General features: G+C 54.5%; 1 protein-coding gene across 7 annotated transcripts in view; it reads right to left on the bottom strand.

The window, feature by feature from the left end:
* ARHGEF10 (Rho guanine nucleotide exchange factor 10) overlaps positions 1-21,369 on the bottom strand; it is a 107,563-nt gene that overhangs the window by 33,546 nt on the left and 52,648 nt on the right. For 5 of the 7 annotated variants that reach the window (XM_086703059.1, XM_086703061.1, XM_086703062.1 and 2 more), the window contains 8 exons: positions 20,686-20,792; positions 16,618-16,695; positions 16,210-16,389; positions 14,424-14,540; positions 12,424-12,516; positions 9,027-9,197; positions 7,265-7,410; positions 2,982-3,154 (listed from right to left, as the gene is read on the bottom strand). In XM_086703059.1, coding sequence (XP_086559185.1) covers positions 2,982-3,154; positions 7,265-7,410; positions 9,027-9,197; positions 12,424-12,516; positions 14,424-14,540; positions 16,210-16,389; positions 16,618-16,695; positions 20,686-20,792 — 1,065 coding nt within the window. The remainder of the gene's footprint in view (positions 1-2,981; positions 3,155-7,264; positions 7,411-9,026; positions 9,198-12,423; positions 12,517-14,423; positions 14,541-16,209; positions 16,390-16,617; positions 16,696-20,685; positions 20,793-21,369) is intronic. The other 2 variants (XM_086703056.1, XM_086703058.1) reach the window with 1 other exon arrangement.

Below are 21,369 nucleotides of genomic sequence, written 5' to 3'. Positions count from 1 at the left end.
TCATGAGTTCGAGCCCCGCGCCAGGCTCTGTGCTGACAGCGTGGAGCCTGCTCGGGATTCTCTCTCTCCCTCTCTGCCCCTCACCTGCTGGCGCACGTGAGCTCTCTCTGTCTCTCTCAAAATAAATAAATGAACGTTAAAAAAGAAAGAAAGAAAACACCTTGTCTCTGGCGACAGGTGAATTCATTCTCCTGTGAACGCACTCCCAGACAGGCTGCGGCCCCGTGCACGTAACCCCGCCGCTGGGGTGGAGGCGGCAACGGGGGCTCTAAGGTCACCAGCTCTGACTCACAGTGTCCGTGAAAACTTTTCAGTCACCCCGGAACAAAGCACGGAATTTTGCGAAATACCTTCAAGAGGCCTATTTTCTGCAACGAAGCCGTGGGGTCGCAGAGGACCCAGCACGCACCCGGGGGCACCGGCCCCCAGCGCAGACGTTAGCGCCAATGAAACGTCACGGGTCGGGGAGGCAAACCCAGCGGCTCTTCTGGGGACGAGGTGTGTGTGCGGGTCCTGGGGCCCACGCACGGCGGCCACGCTGGCAGCTCCCGACAGTGGTTGCTACGCAGTGACGCCCACACTTCATCTCCAGCACTGAATAACACACCGAATTTTCCGGGCTGGCTTTCAGAGCACAGCCATTCCAACAGCAGGAGAGTCATGGGGCTATCCACAGAGCACAATCGTTCCTACTTCGCGGCTCGAAATAATCGAGGCATGACAAATCAAGAGAATCAGAAGGAACACAAGCAGTGTGGGCGCATCTGAATCCGTTCTATAAAAACCCTGAGCCGCTGGGTACAGGCCTGCTGCACCGTGACTCGTGGACGGGCACGGTTCTATCTGCACGAAAACTAAGCCGCTCGCTGGCCGCAGGCTGGTGCGAAGGAGATCAATACTATGGATTGGCTACACAGACCGGGTCACTTTCTGGCCCCAACAACAGACTGTCCCTCATTCCTGATGAGTCTGGACCGGGCGGGATGACCCCTGCTGCAGAACTCGCCAGTGACCACATTCCCAGCCGGCGCCTCTGGAGCACAGGAGCCCAGACGCCCTGCCCGGTAGCCTGAAATTGCCCCGGAGAAGCCCGACTTGAGTTCGGTCTTCTAACGCACACGGAATCCACACGTTTTAATTTGTTAAAAAAACATTATCTTTAACCTGGAAGGCATTTAAACCACCAAACACATTTACTCCACACCGGTCTTTTCGGAGCCCAGAGCTAAAATTGCAATCCAACCTGTGGACAGGGAAACCACGGGACTGACGGCCACACAGCAAAGCTGCACCCCTAAACCTGGAACCCAGCAAACAGATGTCCCACAGCCGTCCGTGTGTGGGGACCTCCTGAACTGTAGTCTCGGTGCCCACCGGACCCCCAGCTCTGGGCAGTGTCTGTCCACCGGTCACCGCCAAGGTAACGCCCACTGTCCACGTAAGGTGGGTGAGCCGTACCGTAGGAACACCACGATAAAAACGTTAACGCTGAAATAAGTAACATGTCCAACACAGAACTGACACCGTTAAATGACTGTGTCAGGAAACCGGGACATCAGGGTGGGCAGTGACCCTGCCAAGTGCCCTTCCCAGGACTCCAGGGCCACGAACACTGCTTCCTGGAGCTTCCTTGAGGCCTTTCCATCTGGAAAGCTGCGTCCAGAAAATTCCCAATCAAACCCTTCCATGGCCACAGTCTATTAACGATGGGCGATTCCTCCATGGACGGACAAGCACGTTAACTCTTTCTCCTGGAGAAGCTGGTATCACCTGAACATCACCAGCCACCTTCATTCTGCTCTTTGTTGTTCTGAGAAACAGACAGTTTACCAAGTAACCAGCAGTGATTCAGTTTTCCTTCTCTGACCCAATGCTTCATTCTCCCGGCGTCTGACCGCACATGTAACAGAAGCCACGAGAGCAAGAGGAACATAGGATGAAACATGGGACAAGGGCCCCTAGGCCCCAAAGCAGCGTCTCAGGTCCCCAAGTCCACGCAGCTCCACACTGACCTTAGAGCCCTTCCTTTCAGATGCGACAATCCCTAGGTTGCCTGGGTGGCTCAGTTGGTTGAGCGTCCGACTTCAGCTCAGGTCATGATCTCACAGTTCGTGGGTTCGAGCCCCACGTTGGGCTCTGTACTGACACCCAGGAGCCTGGAGACGGCTTCAAATTCTGTGTCTCCCTCTCTCTGCCCCTCCCCCGCTCATGTTCTCTCTTTCAAAATAAATACTTCAAAAGCATTAATGTTTAATATAAAGGCTCATTCCATGCATAAAAAGGCTTACTGAAAGTTCCCATTCATAACTCGGGCAGAGGCCAGCAAGTGAGTGAAACTCAGCCAGGTTTTATTTGGATTAAAAGAGAGAGAGGGAAGGAGAAAGTCATGAATACTATGCTATGTCCAAAATCCACAGTCCAAAGACCACAGTAATATTTAGTAAGAAATATTACACAACTGTTGAAGCATTGCCAAAGTTATCAGGACACCCTTGGCTCATCTCACCCCGTCAGGCGCAGAGGCCAGCACCCCCTCCACAAGGAGCCTGGGGAAGAGAGAAAGGGCTTCCCGGGCTGGTCCATGCAGAGCTGAACCTACAACCCAGATCCACACACTCAAGGATGTCCTGTGTGGCAACTCAGTGCACACTCAGGAGACAGGAGCCAGAGCCCTAACTGCTTATGTGGGAAATGCAGAACAGAACAGAAATCAAACCTGGGGAGACTGAATGCACCCATGTGATGGGATTTCCCCATAAACCCACAGGATGCACACCAGTGGAGACAAGCTCAAAGATGAGGGTTCAGTCTACACTTGTCAGCCAACATAAAACACAGGCGCCAAAGACGACATCATCCAACGGCTTGACCATCTACCTGGGTCCTTGGATTCATGTTGAGGCCACGGAAACAGGGTCTATTAGGTCAGTGCAGATGCCAGCCCCACGACGCACAAGCACGTTAGTAAAAGTGTCACTTACTTGGCTTAGCGTTGGCAACGACCGCCAGGCTCTCAGGTGGGTACACTGGGGGACACCTGTTTTCTCCAGCACCTTCATTATTGCCGTACTCTATTACTTCTACGTGTCCGAGAGGAACACTCCACTTTAACAAATACCTTTGGCTGGTGGACATCGTGCTGCTGTCCGAGGTGCTGAAACATCGTTATTTCATGGTTAATTAATTACGTGCGCAAGTCTTGATACTTTTTATATCCCTTAGTCAGGTGAGTAACATCCACCTATTGAAACATCCTGCTCATGACCTTCTTACTAACAGTTACCACTTGGTTCCATAATGAGGCCTCCCCTTAGATGAGAGGGTAGGAATTCTTCACTGTCTAATCCAGGAAAACGGGAGAACACGAATGCTGATCTGCCAGAAAGCTCTCAGTTTCCCACAAGAGCTTAGAGGGAATGAACTGGAAGACCCCTGATGACTCTTTGAGCAAAGATGCTCGTGGATTCTGGCAAATACTGTTAACAGGGAAACTCTCCTATGTGCACAGAGATATTCTCTGGTCATTTCATTTGAATGAACCTTAAAGTTCCTCGTACTGTTGGTTGTGGTATAAGCATTTTAATAAGATTAAATCATGTCATCATACTCCATGTTTATAATACTTATTGACTGTGGGGGCAGCTGGGTGGCTCAGTTAGTTGAGCATCCGACTTTGGCCCAGGTCATGATCTTGTGGTTCAGCCTGGAGCTGATTCTGTGTCTTCAGATTCTGTGTCTCCCCCTCTCTCTGCCCCTCCCCTGCTTGTGCTCTGTGTGTCTCTTTCTCTCAAAAGTAAACAAATATTAAAAATATTTTTTACTTATTGACTATGTAGAAATTACACACAAAAAAATCCCATGACCTACAGAGACTATTTTCTTCTTTAATGATAAAATGAAGCACGCAGAGAAACATACCAAGCATACTGGTTCAGGCAGGTGGAAAATGCCAGAGCAGCCACCTGTGTGACCACCCCCCAGTCCAGGCTATAGGGCTGCCAGCACCCTGAGGCCCTCCATGTGACCAGGAAAACCCCACCCCTCTGAAGCAATCAATGTTCTTACTCCTACTGATAATCAGTTTGCTTTCTTTGAGATTTTTTTTTTTCCAATCAAAATGTATTTGGGAATAACCAAAATGTCAGACAGCATGCTTTAAACTGAAATCCTTGACCTGATAGGAGTCAGCTGGGACCAAAGCTCCTGGACTCCTCTCTGCTATGAAAGGGTTTGCTTTTCAGCTTGTAGCCCACACGGGAAGGGGGAGAAGGCAGAGTTCAGACGCTGGTAGGAAATGAAAGACTGAGTTCTATGAATTAGATGTGCTTTATATTTAAAAATGAAGAGGTTTGTGAACTTGACCTCAAATTTCTACCCATCCTATTTGAATCAAAAATCTTTGCTTCTGCAGAGGTTTGGGATCTCGATGTTCTGAGGTTATCAGGGGGTCTCCTGGGGCTATTTTAACATCTCAGCCATACCAAAGTGGGTCCTCCTTCACCACCTTCCAGGAGAGTCGCTGATAACACATCAGTGGGAACTGAACTGTTCCTCTTTACTCACTTTGTAAAAAGGTGTCAAAACTCGGGATCTATGCCACAGCCCAGGCATTATTTTAAAAAATAGACCTAGCAGCTAACACAGCTACATCCATTTTTAAGGATTCATTCGTTTCTTATTCGGCTTGAAATTTTTAAAATTACATACAAATTTCAAAAGAACCAAATGGACGCGGCTCCTTTGGTGGATCATGCACCTGGGCTGCCCACGAGACGCTGCATGATGCCACGTGCAGGGAGGGTGGCCCTCCCACTACATTCAGACAAAGGTTGCTTGCGAACAGCAAATACGTTGGGCAAGAAACACCCACATCTGCTCTGTGCTGAGCTGTCTACAAAGTCATCTCACTGTGTGACCTCATCTTTCATGGCGGCACCTCCCGGGCAGGCAGGGGGCGTCTGGGGCAGCCTCGCCCAGAGCCAGTGTGGGGAAAAGGCACTGGTTTCACCTGGAAATGGGGGGTGGGGGCGCTTCCTGGGCAGTTAAGCCTGGGAGCCATGCTGCTAACCACGTGCCATTAACTTCCGTGTTGCAGGAAGCAGCACACGGGCTGGGAAGCGAAGAGCAGAAAGGTCTTGCTGGGGAGACACACCCCGCAAGCCTCCCCGGGCGTCCAGACTCGGCACACACCTCACAACGCACGGACGCCACTGGCTGCTCCTTTCTACACGTGGACGAAGGCAGGGACCAGACCACGCCAAACGTGGCTGCTTCCAGAGGTCAAAGTGTGGCCACGGCAAATCGAATGATAAACGCTGAGCCACTGACAGGGACCAAACAAACAGGATTCTTGCCAAAGGGGGTGGTCGTTTAAAATCGGTAGATTTCCCAGGGGCGCTTGGGCGGCTCAGTCAGTTAAGCCCCCGACTCTTGGTTTTGGCTCAGGTCACGATCTCACGGTTTCGTGAGTTCAAGCCCCACATCAGCTCTGTGCTGGCAGCACGGAGCCTGCTTGGGATTCTCTCTCTCTCTCTCTCTCTCTCTCTCTGCCCCTCCCCCACTCATACTGTCTCTGTCTCTGTCTCTCTCAAATAAATAAACTTTAAAAGAAATAATAATATAAAATAAAATTGGTAGATTTTCCAGCCTTATCTCATAGCTGCCTCAGATCAAGTGTGGCCGAGGAGGAGCCCTAACAGAGGTGATGGTTACTGGGCAGGACTGTGCCAGGCGCTGAGCTGAAAGTCTGACGATGGTCCTGGGCTGGACCCTCACAGAGGTCCCAGGGGTGGCTGGCTTCCCCACCATATGAGCACGGGTGTGAGGCTCAGCGAGATGGGGTGGTTCCCAATGTCCTGAGAAGGCCGGGCTGGGACGGGGCTGGAACCCAGGCTATGCAGCGTAAGCCCATAGAGACTCTCCCACCCGGCTGCCCGCTGGGGCCCCACTCAGCCTGTGCTGGGGAGGGCCTAATGCCTGGCTTCCGCTGGGAGGGGAAGGCCTCACTGTCTCCCTGGCCAGTCTCCACGCTGTAAACACACACAGTGGGCGATTTCAAGCAGGCAGTGGTTTGGAAACCGTCTCCCAAGCTCCTGAGCGTGAACAGCAATCCCTCTCAAGCCATGACGAGCTGGCTCAGGATATCAGCGTGTGTGACTTTATAAAACACCCGGAGCATTCAATTCAAAACATGCCATTTTACCTCAGTTCCCTTACAATCCACTTCTATGTGTAACTTCTCAGATTTCGTCAACCAGCTACAATATTCTAGGTGTTGGGGAGGTTTTTTTGTAATCTTTATTTATTTTTCAGAGAAAGAGAGAGCGAATTGAGCGCAGGGGAGGGGCAGAGAGAGAGCGACACAGAATCTGAAGCAGGCTCCAGGCTCTGAGCTGTCCACAGAGCCCGACACAGGGCTCGAACTCTCAAGCAGTGAAATCATGACCTGAGCCGAAGTTGGATAGTTAACCGACTGAGCCCCCAGGTGCCCTGGGGAGCAGTTCTAATGATAAACAAATTTAAGTGTAGGAAATGCTGAAGCACTATACCCTCGTTTCTTTGGTTTCACAGTGAACATAAATGCCTCCAATATAATTATATAAGATGCACTCATCAAAAATGTATTCACAGAGAGGCAGCTAAGGAGAAAAATCTGAGTGAGCAATGATACAACAAGACTGCAGAATGATTTAGGAGGCAAATAAAAGAAACTCAATGTAGCTTCTGGTTCCAACGTTGGCCTTACGTTTAAAGAGAAATAGACCAAACGTCCCCAATCTCCACCAACAGTGACCTGGCGACTTAACAATGGACTCCTTTATTATTTTTTTAATTTTTCAAGTGTTTATTCATGCTTTTTAAGAGAGTGACAGAGTGTGAGCAGGGGAGGGGCAGAGAGAGAGAGAAGGAGACAGAATCCAAGGCAGGCTCCAGGCTGTGAGCTGTCAGCACAGAGCCCGACATGGGGCTTGAACCCATTGTCCCTGAGACCATAACCTGAGCTGACGTCGGACGCTTAACGAGCTGAGCCCCCCAGGTACCCCAACACTGCACCCATTTAGCCCTCAGCTTCTTGGGGACCCGACTCTCCGCAAACCCTCGGCTTGATTGGGACCTGGCCCCCCGCAATCCCAGGAGAGGGGATGAAGACGTGCACACAGACCAGCGCAGCACGGATGGGAGCGATCACGGAGTCACCCGCTCAGCCGGGACGCGCCCCGCACGTGAGCGTGAAGATACCCCGGTGGCCGCGGCAGACGCTCACCGTGTGCTGACCGTGGCACACACCAACACATCACTCAGCATGAAGATCCGACGCTCCTTGGTTTTCATGATCTCCCCTCTGTCGTTGTACACGGTTTCGATCATATCGTCAGACCGCACGAGGTACCGATTCCCACTGCTGAGAAGCTGAACATTCAAGGTCACGCTCGACACGGTTCCCACAACCAAGTTCATCAAAAGAAGAAAACAGGTGAGCGAAAGTCTTGCAACATATAGGCATATAGAGTGTCAACGTTTAGAGATTTTTCCTCACGGAGAGTCCATGCACTTTCAAGGCAAGCATGCTTCATATGTATGCTATTAAGAATTCAGAAAGTGGCTTTTTTCTTAAGCTAAATAGTTGTATGGCCAGCGTCTGCAGTTATCCTGAACAGCGAGAGGAGACTGACCCTGTCCTCGTAAACACAACGCCTCCGGCAAGGAGGGCTCATTCGTTTCCACCCGGCACTCCTCATATTCCCTTCTCCTTAGATGACGTGCCCGAGTGCCTGCTCCATTCCTCACACACCGCCGTCCACACCTGGCCACCACTCTGTTCTTTACAACACCGCACAGCCGAGAGTACTTACGAGTGCAATGCTACTTGGTCTTACTCTTCCCAGGGTAACAATTATGGAAACATCTTTGCTTCTTGTGATTCCCCACATTTTATTTCACTGAGCCAAACACGACACCCTTGGTCTTCGGAGACATGCTTTGTATTAATTAGTAAACTGAAGTAAGTCACACAGAAGTCGGACTTCTTGCAACAATTCAGCCCAAAAGGACATCTGGAACCCTCAGCCCAGATGATCAGTAGCATGTCTGGATTGTAAATCTGCAGCGGCCGAGCTCACCGCCTACCTATTCTTGACGTGCTCACAGGGTAACGGGGCTGTGCGCACAGGTACGGAATCGGTAGTGAGCGACAAGGCTCTGCCTCCTCGTCCGCCTGGGCTCACTCTGTGCCGCATGGGTTTGCAAACGCTGTGACCACAAGCGGGCATGACTCTGAACCACGCAAACTGTCATTTAATGCAATTTTTGGCTCATAGAAATTCCCATACAAGTCACTTAGAAAATCAGGAAAACCCGTTCCTTAAAACGTAATACAGCAAAGTTCTCGTAGTTAAACTGAGTGTCACTTTGTGCTCAGAAATTACCCCTAATGACAAAAACGAAAGGTGACATTAGCAACAATACATATGATAGATAACTATCTATCTATCTATTGACAGCTCCTGTCAATAACTTCTTCCGGGGGCCAGAGCCATGCACAGCTATGGAAAGCCCACCTAAAACCAGCTTAGTGTTGCAGGAAAAGGACTTGTGAACGTAAAGAGGAAACAGAGCTCTGCCCAGGAGCTGCTTTCCTGCCATATTTTGGCCTGTTTCCATGACGAACACAGCTTAGGACACGCACAGATGGGTGCAGGTGAGAACGTAAGCAACACTTCCTGATTTTATCATGACCATCCAAAAGGAAATACTGCATTCTGGCAACAGATTCAGCTACGAGAGCTGATGGGAACCACCATGGCGGTCCCGGACCCGTCTGCGGGTCTCATGACAGTGGGAGCCCCTTCCCCGAGAAAATGTGCCACGACCCGCCTGACGCTCCCCACTGGCTTCCAGACCAGGGCTCTGGGTCACAGCATCGCTGCAAAGCGTCCACGAGATTAGTAGCAAGCAGGTGACATACGGGTGGCTCATTAGTAGAAAGCAAACCGAACACCAGCCCAGACCGGGACGCCTCGGGCAACCTTGTTCAGGTATCGCTCGTTTATGGCTTTGGCCACGTGCTTGATCTCACAGCGCTGGTCAGCGTCCCTCTTCCTCTCGTTGAGCTTCTCCGCCAACGTCTCCAGCTCCGTCAGCGCCATCTGAAGGGGCAGCCGGTCAGGGTGCCCTTTGGACGTGTTCTTCAGCATGTCCTTGGGGAGAGGAAACACGGTGAACAGGGAGCACGTGCTTGCTGGTGCGGAGGCACAGACGGCTGCACAGGCACGCGTCCGACCAACACCCGCGTGGCGCACAAGCCGGCAGCGCTCGGGCTACTTGTGGGGAGGAATAGAGTGAGCACGGCGGCCAGGATGGTAAGCTAGCTGACTCACGGTTTGGCTGAACACCAGAACGGCTCCTCGTGCAAAAACAAACTCACTCAGTGGCTTTGCTGATGGAGGAAGCCAGCGTTTTCCAATAACAGGCACCATAATCACAGGCACGCCACATCTCGGAAACGTCCCGTGCCCGGCAGCGGTGTTCAAGGTCACGCCTAGACCGTTTCCCTCCAGCGGAGCCGGACCAATGGAGCCCGGCCCCACGCACGGCTCCAGCTGCTGTGTTTCAACAGGTCCGCTCCCAAAGGCCAAGTGGGCACGGCTGCTGGGGCGCCTCGGGCCGCAGCCCCGGCTTCCCCGCACACGGCAGGGCCTCGCCCCACCCCGGGCGCCCCACCCCTGCCAGAAACCTCTGTCTACGCCTGCAGGGCCACAAAGGGACGAGCAGGCTGCAGGAAGGATGTGCGGCAGGGAGTGACAACGTGGTCACCAACAGAATGACGTCACGTGGGTCAAACACAGGGGAGGCTCTCAAGAGCGACATCTAAGTGACAGTCCTGACGTCACCACCTCGATTCCATACAGGCCCTACCGCGTTCCAGCTGCCACAGACGACGTGCTGACCTCTGCCGAGGGAGGCAGACGCGTGCGGATGTGCCCCCCTCGGGCCAGCCTGGCCCTCCGCCCGGCCTCCCCGTGCTAACACCTGCTTAACCCGAGCTTGAACTCAACGGCACCCTCATCTTCTAAACCTGCTTTTCGTTCTTTATCGGGAAAAAACAAAGCACCGCACAAATGATGAAATACTTCTGGTCTGAACAAACACTGTATGCTGAGCTGCGATACATCTGCGCCCCCGTGAGTCACATCAAATCCTGGCAAGGGAAGTCGACAGTCTCACGATGGGTTCTGGCTCCACCGTCACCTGCTGGCAGCATCTACGTGCTATCTGAGCGCCATCAGGACAAGCAGCAGGGAGGACCCGCCAGATGCCGGGACAGAACCATGTGAGGGAAGAGGGGAGTCCGTCGTTCTCTCCGGACTGTTACTTATTTGGGGACAACGCAGGACAGGAGACAGGAGTGGGATACAGCGAGACGAATTCCAGGAGGACCACGTGTCGGAACCCGCAGGCCCAGGAGACCCGGGAAGGTTCAGGGAAGGCTGTGGGGTCCTGGCGCCACAGGGGCCCTGGCCCAGGAGAGCCGGGGATCAGCACACAGACAAGGAGGGCAGGGTGCTGATGGGTCACAGGAGGGGAAGGAAGCACACCAGTCCCCAGGCCGTCCCTCCCTGCGCACTGACAGTTCAGGAGGGAGGGAGGGCACTGTCCTCCAGCTCCTGGGAGCCAGGTCTCCGGGCGCCCCCACGCAGCCCTCTCAGGTGCACAAGCTTCACCCCGTCCGACTCCTGCTGTGTGTCTTCCTAAGTAACCCGGACCCTCCCTGAGCCGCCCCCAGAGTGAACCCTGAGGGACAGAGGGCGGGCCACCAGGGAGCCTGCTCACGCATCTGGAGACATCTCGGGTGAGTCTCCCGGGTGCCCAGGTAGGACGGGGAGGGGTGGGGGAGGAACACCACAGCCCCAGGAAACAAGGGCGGGGGGGACAGCAACGCGCCGCCTTTTGTAAGGGGACTGCTCTTAGACAAAAATCAGAGAAACATCACCCAGGACCATGTCCTTGCTCTCAAGCAGTACGAGGCTCAGAGCTTGTCCTGAGATGCTTTTGTTCTGTTGCCCACGGCCTTCTCACCCTTCTGGAAAAATTGATTTTGGTAAAGCCCTGTGCCAAAGGTTTGCCGTCGTTTATTAACGGCTAACCAAAAGCCGGAAAGCCAGACTGCAGACTACGTCCGACTTTAATTAACTAAGGACGAAACGCTACTCACGAGCGAGGTGTGATGACCCGACAGTACCTCAGCGCACGCGGAAACGCGGGCGACCGGCGATCACTTAGCAGCACGTCACTAAGCGCGGTCTGCCCAAGCACTCGAACATACACCGCACCGGTTACAAGCGCTTCCGACTTTGCTCTTGGCGCCTGGGTCGTGACCTACCGACCGCCAGCACCTGTGGCCCGGGAGGCTGGTCCCCGTCTAGCTAAACAAGGAGCTAGCTGGTTTCTGGATGTGACACCTTTCTTCCTCACCACCCTCTGCCACCCTCTGCGGTGGACCGACGCAGGCCTGGAGCCTCACGTTCGGAGAGCCTGGCAAATACTTGTCAACTGGAGGAATAAAACGCGTTTCCCGGATATTCTGATCTCAGGGGGAAATCATCGGGCTTTTGTTATTAACATTCTGACCCAGGCACTTGGAAACCAGACACCTGATCTAACACGTTCGTGTGACTGGACACGCACCGGGAAACACAAGTGGAAAAGGAAGAAAGACGAGAGTAACCACAGAAGCAGCCAATGTTCACGTTTCACGTCTGTACCTTTTTCTTCCTATTTTCACGACTCCTCTGCATAAAAGGAGTCGGTAAGCTGGGCAAAGCCGCCCGACGTCCTCGGGAGGGCAAGCTGAGGGATCTAAGAGACCCAACGCCGCAGGGGCCAGCGGGACCGTCCTCAGAAATGCCATTTTCAGGCAGTTCCGGGAGGTAGGTGCAGAGCGCCCCCGGTCGCAGGGTCACGGGCTTTGGAGTGGACAAGGGGTACACACGGACAGTGCGTCACACGGGAGTGGGCCGGGCTTCCCAGGACGGTATTTCCTACCCCCGCTCGGAACCAGTCCTGTCAGAAACAACACGTGTACTAGTCTGAATAGCGTTAGTCTGAACAAAAGCGGGGTCCGCTGGGAAACCTCTTCTCCAGGGAACCTCCCGCTCCCTGGACTGTCTGTGCACCAAGCTCACGGCCGGCACGGTCGGTCTGAGTCTCCACTCAGTCTCCTGAGCCTGCGCCCGCCCCCAGGGCACAGAGGATGGGACGTTTTCCCTGCAACCCTGGACCCGACCCTGACTTGGCAGACGGAGCGGGTTCCTCTCTGCCCCGGGGAGTCCGGCCACCTCCACCCGCGCACAAGAGCGCGGGTGGGGCCCGGGGCCGTGTCCACGCTCGCTCGGGGTCCCTGCCCACGACCCCGCGTGCCCTCACCTGCAGCAGGAGGATGAACTGCGGGAACCTCTGTATGGGCTTCATCATCAGGCTGTAGAGTGTGATGCGGTCGGGGCTGCTTTCCTGGCACTGCTGTGAGGAGAGGCCTCGATGACCCGAGCTGCTCCCGACACGGGGGCCGCCCTCCCGCCCGACACAGACGCCTCGGCAGGGCGCACGCCCTGACCTCGCGACCCCCCGACGCCTCGCACGCCAGCACAGGCGAGCCCCTGTGCTTTAGGTCTGAGCCGGCCGGGGCTGGATTCCCGGCTGAAATCTCCCGTTTTGTCATCCGGTGCTTTCAGGGCCACCTCTGGGGGCGCCCGGGGGGCTCAGTCGGTTAGGCTCAGGTCATGATGTCACCGTTTTGTGAGTTCGAGCCCTGCATCTTTGCGGAGCATACAGCCTGCTCGGGATCCTCTCTCTCTCTCTTCCTGCCCCTCCCCCTCGAAAATAAATAAACTTTAAAAGAATTAAAAAAAAAAAAAAAAAAAGAACCACCTCTGATGCCAGGCAGCATTTATCCGTTTACCAATTCATTTAATCCTCTAAGTGCTGAGTTAGTTTCTGGGACCCTACAATCACCAGAAAAGTGCACTTACAAAAAAAGAAGAAAAGAAAACCACAGAATCCCAAATGGGAGTCGTGAGGACCCTTAACGGTAGCCCGCCACGGGCGCTGGAGCGAGATCTCCGCGGTGGCCACGGACCCCCTGCATTCGGGCCCAACCTCCAAACTCCCTACTTCAGGCTCCAGGTGTGAGGGTCTCAGGGGTGGGGGTGACCCTGGGTCTGTTCTGTCTGAGCTGCCCCAGCTGCAGGCCGCCTGGTCCCTCGACCCGCCTCTCAGCCTGGGACGGACACCCCACCGGGCTGGACCATTGGCAAACCGGGGTGGGGTATCCAGCTCTCTCCAGCTGAGGGAGTTGTGCGGTCTGATGGCAGAGGGAGGGCTCAGCCCCCTCCCCCAACACCGGTTCCCGGGCTTGACCAGGAGGTCATGGGACAGTGGGGGCTGTGGCCGGCTCCCCTGCTGACATCTCAGATACGGTCCCCAAGACAGTTCGGCCTCCTGCAAGGAAGGAACTGTCTGAATGGCCTATATTTTCTTCCCCAGGAGAAGAAACGCCGTGGTATAGAAAGACCACCAGGCACCGAGGCCACCAAGGCTGGGGGCTGATTTAATCCCTCGGCAAGCCTTGACTGGAGGAGGAGGGGAAGAACGCAGCTTTGATCACACTGTGGTCAGCGAAAATAGTTTCCTGTTCGCTCACTGCCGGACAGCCCGAGCTTCGAGAATACGGCTCAAGTAACAGGACCAAACTCTGGCTGGCTCCAGTGTTCCAACGGGAACTGGAGCCTCGTGCAACTGAGGTCTGGGCTCGGTGGCTGGCCGCCATGAGCGTCTGCAGGGATCCCATCGGTTCTATGCGCAGCAGCCCCCGTGGCCGTGAGCTAAATATACCGGGTCAACGTCCCCCAGCAGGAACCCCACGACGTCCAAGTCAGACAAGCCTGGGGAGGGTAGCCCTCTCCACCTGACATCAGAGCCCCACTGGGGGCCACATCCTTGTGGGTCAGCTCACTGCTCTGACTTGAAGGGGGCCAGAGAGCTCTACCCAGATCCCAAATGTTCGGTCTCCTGCTCCTGATACTATGCTCAAGGACAGGAAACCAATGGCAGATCCTTGGGGGCCCGACCCTCACATTCTGTCCGTCCACGTCTACACACATCCGAGGACCCGATCCTCGCTTTCTGTCTATTCACGTCCACACAAGTCCGAGGATGTGCAAATCAAGGTTGTTTTCAAAGAGCCAAGCCACTGCTGAAAATTCATCTTTATTTCCAGCACTGACCCCACACCTTGGTGCCAAAATCTCTGTAGAGGATGTTACACGTTTAGAGGCAGGGTTTGGTAAAATCTCATTGTCAAGTGTTTTCGCATGGAACCTGTTATCAAAAGGTGTTAAAACCTAAACGAAAAAGCAGCAAGTTCTTACCTTTAGAAACTCAAGGAAAGCAGGTTTCGTGGCACACGTTTTCTTGAGGATTGCCACGGCTGTGCTGAAATTATTCACATACTCACTGTAGGCGTCCAGCACCATGGATTTGGAAAACTGAAAGACCAGAGAACATTGGGAAGCATCAATGATGCACAGAGCCCAGACCCTCCCCCTTCCAGGACGGGATAAAAGGTTTGAAACCTGCCCTAAAAGCCACCTCTCGGGCACCACGATGTCTGCGCAGGACACACTTCATTATGCCTGGGTGTGATTCCTTTTCCGTCTTTAAACAAACTCGTCAGGAACTGTTTGGACAGCTGATCTTACTCTGCTCCCCCTGGTGCCCGTGCAGGCAACCCGGTTCACATCCCCGGCGGGCTGGCTCTCAGGGAATAAGAGTTCCCGACTACAGGCGTGTGGACATGATCATTTCCGACCCCCTTCTGTAAGCTGTGACCGATCCTCACTGCGGATTTCCCCTGCGGGAAAGACTGGCACACAGGCCCCAATGTCCCAATGAGCCGGCACTGACTGTCCCCTGGAAACGCTCCGGGGCAAGAAGAAAATCAATCCCCTCCAGCCCTTGTGGCTGAGGTCAGTGTCCTATCCATCCGTCTGTCTGCCTACTGTCCTGTTTTCCTAGAAACACCAGGAGGCACAACCACCACCCTCCCGCTGGTATTCTTCTAAGATCTGGCAAGTTCTCAGGATAAACAGGAATATCCATGGCGGGTATCTGGTGTGACCATCGCTTACGGCAAAATGCTTCCACCTAAATTTTATATATATGTATCTATTTTTTTAAGTTTTTTCCTTTTAAAAAAAAGTTTCCAAGGTAAATAAATATTTTAAGAAGAGGAATAGAGTAAATGTTTATGCTAAACCCAGAAAATAGCCAGAAAATGCAAGAACAAAGTAAATATCCACGGTTGCTTTGTTTTGTTTTTCGTAAAGGTCCCCGAAAGGGATCCTACAAATATCTCAGGAAGAGCTCTTGTTTCTGTGTTCAAGGCATCCTGTAATTTATACACATCATTAAGGACACACGGTCATACAGAAAAAAGGACAAGGTTTCTTCGTCGTTACTACAGGGTTCACGTAGCGTTCGAGCACTTGAACCTCCAGCTTTGATGGCATTCTTGTCTTCACGCCGCTAGGGAAGCCGTTCTCCTGAGCTACAACCTCCCGCATCCGGAGAGACCGCTCCCTCACGCACAACACACGGTCACAAACGACCGAAGGTAAAACCTCTGGGTGAGACCAGAGGCTGGGCTTCCCGGGCAGCGCACGGCTCCCCCTGCCAGGAAAGGCTCATCCTGTGTCAGCGGCCGCCCGGCCACCGCATCCGCACCCCACACCCGGGTCACAGAGGACAAGTTTCAGGGCAGAGGGTCGGTATTTTCCCACAGGGCGTTTTCCGCCGCGCCCTGACAGGGACAGGGCTCAGGGCGAGACCCACCTGACGAGGGCGTGAGCGGGACAAGGCAACAACCCTGTCAACAGAGCCGTGGCGTTGGCCACAGTCCACAGAAAGCACGCTCAAATCGCCTGCTGGTGCACAGTCCGCCCAGACCTCCCCGGTCCGCCCTTGGCCTTCGTGACCCTTCCCACTCCTGTGCGCTGGGCAGAGCGCCCTGTCCTCACGGTGGCCTCGAGGGGCCCTGCAGGGCACCAGGGCTCCCCGCCGACACCGACACCCCGTGTGACGCAGCCACGTTCACTGGGACGGGACGCGGCTCCGGAGCCCAGGACAGCATGGGGCGGCTGGGCCGCCAAGAATTACCGAAGCCACGAAGACGTCCCCGATGGTCTCCACGGAGTCCCACTCGGCCACGCGGCTGGCCAGCGCGATCTGGAACATGCCGTGGCACTGCAGCAGCTCTTTGACCCGGTAGAACACCGTCTTCAGCTTCCTCTCACTCAGGATCTTCGGTTCCATCTCCGACAGTGGCTTCTCGTAGCGCTAAGAAACACATGGGGAGGCGGCGTGCGCCACACACGGGGGGAAAGCCACTCACGACAGCGTTCACCACAAATCGCCGGACTTCACGTCAACATGCAGACACGGCACTTAGGGTCTTCTGAGGGTTCTGCAAGTTTGATTATGTCATGGCTCATACACACGCACACACACACGTGCAAGAAAGGTGAGTAAAACCTGCGTGTACTGTGTGACACGGTGTTTCGGTACCTCCAGAATCCTCTTGAGAGCATCCACGTAATTCTTCTCACTGTCCACAACTGAACCCAGGATGTATCTTCTTACCACCTGTTGGCAATTTGAAAATACGATGGTAACAGAGAAAGTTTACTTCTTGTTGATTAAAGGAATTGCTTGTTCTGTTTTCTGTCTTCAGAATAGTAGGTAAATGAAACCTTCAGAGGCCTCTGAAATACTTTAAATTGTGCAGTAACTAACGTCACAGGCACGAAACATACTTGCTCCGTGGCTATGATTTTGAAATGTTTTATTTTTTTAATTAAAAAAAATTGTTTTAACCTTTATTCATTTTAGAGAGAGACACACACAGAGCATGAGCGGGGGAGGGGCAGAGAGAGAGGGAGACACAGAATCCGAAGCAGGCTCCAGGCTCCGAGCTGTCGGCACAGAGCCCGACGCGGGGCGCGAACCCACAACCATGAGATCATGACCCGAGCCGAAGTCGGATGCTTAACCGACTCAGCCCCCCCCAGGTGCCCCCAATTATGAAATATTTTAAACCGCAAATTATAAACCGTAAGTACAGCAAGACAAGTGAAATTAGAGTGGTAACAACAAATGCATTCACTTATGCAACAATTATAAGCTAAATTAATTGTACTTGACGTGTCCTACGCTGACTTACGTGACACTTCACGTATAAATTGAGTATAAGAAAGCAGTTCTAGTCTTGACTCAAAGAATGCTATTAGCAACATTTATCTCATAAAATTATTATTCCGAAGTCGGAGAAGAAGAAGAAGCTTTTGAAAGATAGAAGAATAGATTTTTCTTTTTGGCCAAGAGCTTCTGACCAAAGACGCACCCACGAGGCGGAGTGCACAGTGGGTGAAGTAACCCTCCACAGTCTGGGACGAGCCACTTCAGACAAGGACGTCACTGTTGTCGCTATGCAGGTACATACACGGACAAACGTCTGGCCGCATGATTCCTGGTAGCGGCCAACGTTGATGCCTGGCCCTTGCATCAAGCCTACACGTATTCTGGCAAGTTATTTCCTCCAATAAACGGAAAAGAGAGCACCAAATTTCAGGAAGGCTGCCTCTCGACCACACACACCCAGAACAGCGGGGGGAACCACCAGCAGGGAGTCAACACTCACCGCAGGAACCACACCGCCACCCAGTGGGTGGACATGGCACCCGCCACAGGGGAAAGCCCTCAGTCCAGAACATTCCAGGGCCACCAAGTCTTCCAAAACATGACTGACGCGGGAGCAATTCTCTGCTCCACAAGAAGGACCGTTCAATTCACAAAATTAAGACGCAGATCAGTGCTTCCAGAACACGTAGAGAACAGAGTGATTACTTCAAGAGCCCAGATGTGTCTGGGATTAAAGCCAGCTCCCACGAGGGCGCCCACCCGCCCAGCCTGGTCGCCCAAATTTCAGATTCCCACACACTTCAAGTCTCCCGAGGCAGAATATTCAGGGTCAAACCCAGGAATTACAGACATTTTTAAAAGTCCTAGAGGATCCTAATGTGTCAGTTCAAAGAATCGGGAGTCGGGCATAAACTTGGAAATACAAAAATAGAATAAAAAATTCCAACAGGTTTTGTGGCTCCTACAGGTTGGGTTGGCCCTTCTAGGAAGTTAAATCTAACAAAGTGAACAGTGTGCCCCACGTGGACACGGGTGGTGAGGCTCCAGGGTCGTCGGGCTCGTCCTGAGGGCCCAGCACCGTGGCTGCGGACGGGGGAGATCCAGGCCCAAGTGGGCGTCTTCACCACAGCCAGGTGGACAGATCAGGAGAAGCGCTGGCCAGGAGGGCGGACAGCATGAGGACCCAGCTGCTGGGCCCAGGAGACACTCAGTGGGGGGGGGGGGGGGGGGGGGGGCAGAGCCCCGTCCCCAGGCAGGGCCCCCAGCCCGCGGCATCGATGGCACTTTTCGAGAAACAGCAAGCAACCCATGAAATAAGAGAATTTCTTGTGTTTTTCTTCCCAAACAGGGCGTGAAGAGAACGCTGGATACGTAACATTTTAGTTACGTTACCTCGTTTCGATCTGGGGAGAAAACGATGTGATAAAGAACACGAGCGCCCCAGTCTGACGTCTCTGGGGACAAGTCCCACGGAGAGCACGCCCGGTCGCCAGAGGGGAAGGGGAGGGGTCTCCGTGAACCACGACCACAGGGAAACCTGGGGGGACACAGAGATCCTGAAGACAAACCCTTCTGTAGCCCCCGTCCTGGTGGCCTGTCCCCTGGTGCTGACCTCACCGTGCCCGCGTGCACCGTGCCCACGTCTGCGTCACTGTCCCAGGAAGAAACGCGCACAGACACGGCATCCCTGTCTCAGAGAGAAGAACGGGCCCGGGTGGAGAGGGGCGAACCTCACAGGACTGCCCAGCGAATCCCAGTGCAGGGGCTGGGGCCAGGCCCACGGGACACCGTCCTGGAGGCCCTTCCTCAGCACAGACCCCCCGTGGCCAGCATGCTCGTGGCCAGCACGCAGCGTCTACGAGCGCCCGAAACAGACTGGCGGGAGCGTGCATCTAAGACCCTCCCGGCTCAAAACACCTTTCCACTCCTGTCTCCTGACAGACGCTCACAACACCCAGCCTCCACCACCGAGTCCCGGCCTGGACAGTGACGCCCTGTGGCCACTTCCCCCCCCCCGCCCCCGCCCGTCCTCTGTCCTCTGCACAGCCGTCCCCCTGTTCCGTCACAATGTCCCATGCGTGACTGCCACCTTGCCTGGGAGTGCTCTGTGTCACACGTCCCCGACACCACAGCCTCGGACAGGAGGGTCCGAGGCCCAGTCGCCCCACGGCCCCCCAGGACTAGAGAGCACAGGAGCGGGGCAGGAGGCACCCGGGCACAGAGACCCCAGAGGAGCGTCAAGGCTGTTTTCCAACCATCAAGTCCCTTTCCCACACTTCTCTCGGTCTCGTGAGGCTGGAGAACGGGGGGGGCACGGGCACACGGGGCTACAGCAGAAAGGGCCCGGCCACACCCCACGGGGTCACGGCCACATCCCTCCGGGAGCACCACACAGCACAGGATTTACGGCTAATCTAACTGACTTAGATTGGAGGATTTTAGGTTTGGGGATCAGAGATGTGGCTGGAACGTCAGGCCGTTCCCGCCCATGGCAGGTGCCGCCCCGGCCTCCTCGGAGCCACGGTGTCCTCCCACAGGACGCGTGCACTCACGGAGGGACGTGCGAGGCTTTCCTGACGTCCGGAGCGCTCGTGGGGGTGCTGCGGGGAGCAGACGCAGTGGTGGCTACAGGGCGTCTCTGTCACCTGGTCGAGCGCTCTTTCGCTCCTGACACGCTCACAGGCCAACCCCTCGCCCCCGACATTTCCTCGTCACCGCAGCCCCCGCTGCTTGGCTCCCCCTTCACCTCGAAGCTCGAAGTTTCCCAGTCTGGCCGGACGATGATGAACAGCCCCGGGCCTCCTCCCAGCTCGGCTCCCATTCCCCAGACTCTAACCTTACCACCCGCACCGGCCGCGCAGGCCCCTCCATCCCGGCCTCCGCCCTGCCCCCCGTACGTGTCCACCTGCCCGCGCCCACAACGTGAGTCACACTGCGCACGCACGCAGCGCCCCCCAAGAGCTCCTGCCCCACTCCCCAGTGTCCTGAGGCTCGTTTCCTTTCACTCAAAGATAACCGAGAGGACACCACCAAATTTCTCTTCCCTCTGCTGCCTACTTCCAGACATCGAGAGACTCCTTTATGCGCAATAGTAACGGTATCAGTTGTTGGAAATCCGTGTTTTCATCTCTGTCAGAGGCACAGTTGACACAAACGCACGCGGCGTCTCTGTCAGTAAGAACGGGCGTAGATGGCGCCCGCACAGAGGGCAGCTCCACACCCTTCTCACGCTTACTCTGGGGTGGGGACTCGAAGTGCTCGAGGACCACAGAGCCCGCGTCCAGGCCACAGCCGCCGACTGGGACCTCCGAGACCCACTGCTGTGCCCGAGGACACGGAGGGGCCGGGAGCGCGCAGGGGGCAGTCACCGGCCGCGCACGCGTTCGGGCACGTCTCCAGCCAGCACGGCCGTGCCGGCCAACAGCCCCGGCCTACCTGCTGCTGAGACAGACCCTCGGGCATCGGCGTCAGGATGGCCTCCGGGTGCCTGCAGTCCACGTCGATAAACAGATTCTGCTCCTCTTCGAGACAAGATCTGTGATCTGAAAAAAGGATGCACTCGTTTGACACTGAGACGGCACGCCCGTAACACTGTAGCGCGGTGAAATAGGCCGTCGAACCGATGCGTCGGGCAGACACCTCCGTTTCCTGTGTTCTCTTCCCGCCTGGCAACGACTAGGTCAAAACTTTAACAAACCCAAGACGATATGCTCTCCACCAGAGGAACACCGTGTCCGTCAAAGTTTGAAAATTCCAATACCTTGGAAGTTTCATTTCAAAAGGCAGAGGGGCGTCATTTGAGTACCCAGTCGGTGAAGCCGAAATAAATACCTCAATTTCCTCGCCTATAAAATACGACACCCAGAGTCAGAGAAGGGCAGGTGAAAACAGCTAAGAACCCACAGTCAGTAATCGACGAAAGCTAAGTGGAGACTCCGTGTATTTCTTGACCTTCTGTGTGTCTTTCTCACTGGAAAAACACAGCTTCCGCCAGATCAAAACATTTAGACCAAATCTAAATTTATTTTTAAAAACTCAGCCGTAGCTAAATAAACGAAAGAATCTGGGGCGCCTGGGTGGTTCAGTCGGTTGGGCTCAGGTCATGATCTCACAGCTTGG

This window comes from Puma concolor, chromosome B1 (genome assembly GCF_028749965.1).
Source record: "Puma concolor isolate L17-30 chromosome B1, mPumCon1.1.hap2, whole genome shotgun sequence".
Classification (NCBI taxonomy): domain Eukaryota; kingdom Metazoa; phylum Chordata; class Mammalia; order Carnivora; family Felidae; genus Puma; species Puma concolor.
The sequence above is the reverse complement of the archived record's forward strand: the minus strand, read 5'-3'. Positions and strand labels throughout refer to the sequence as shown.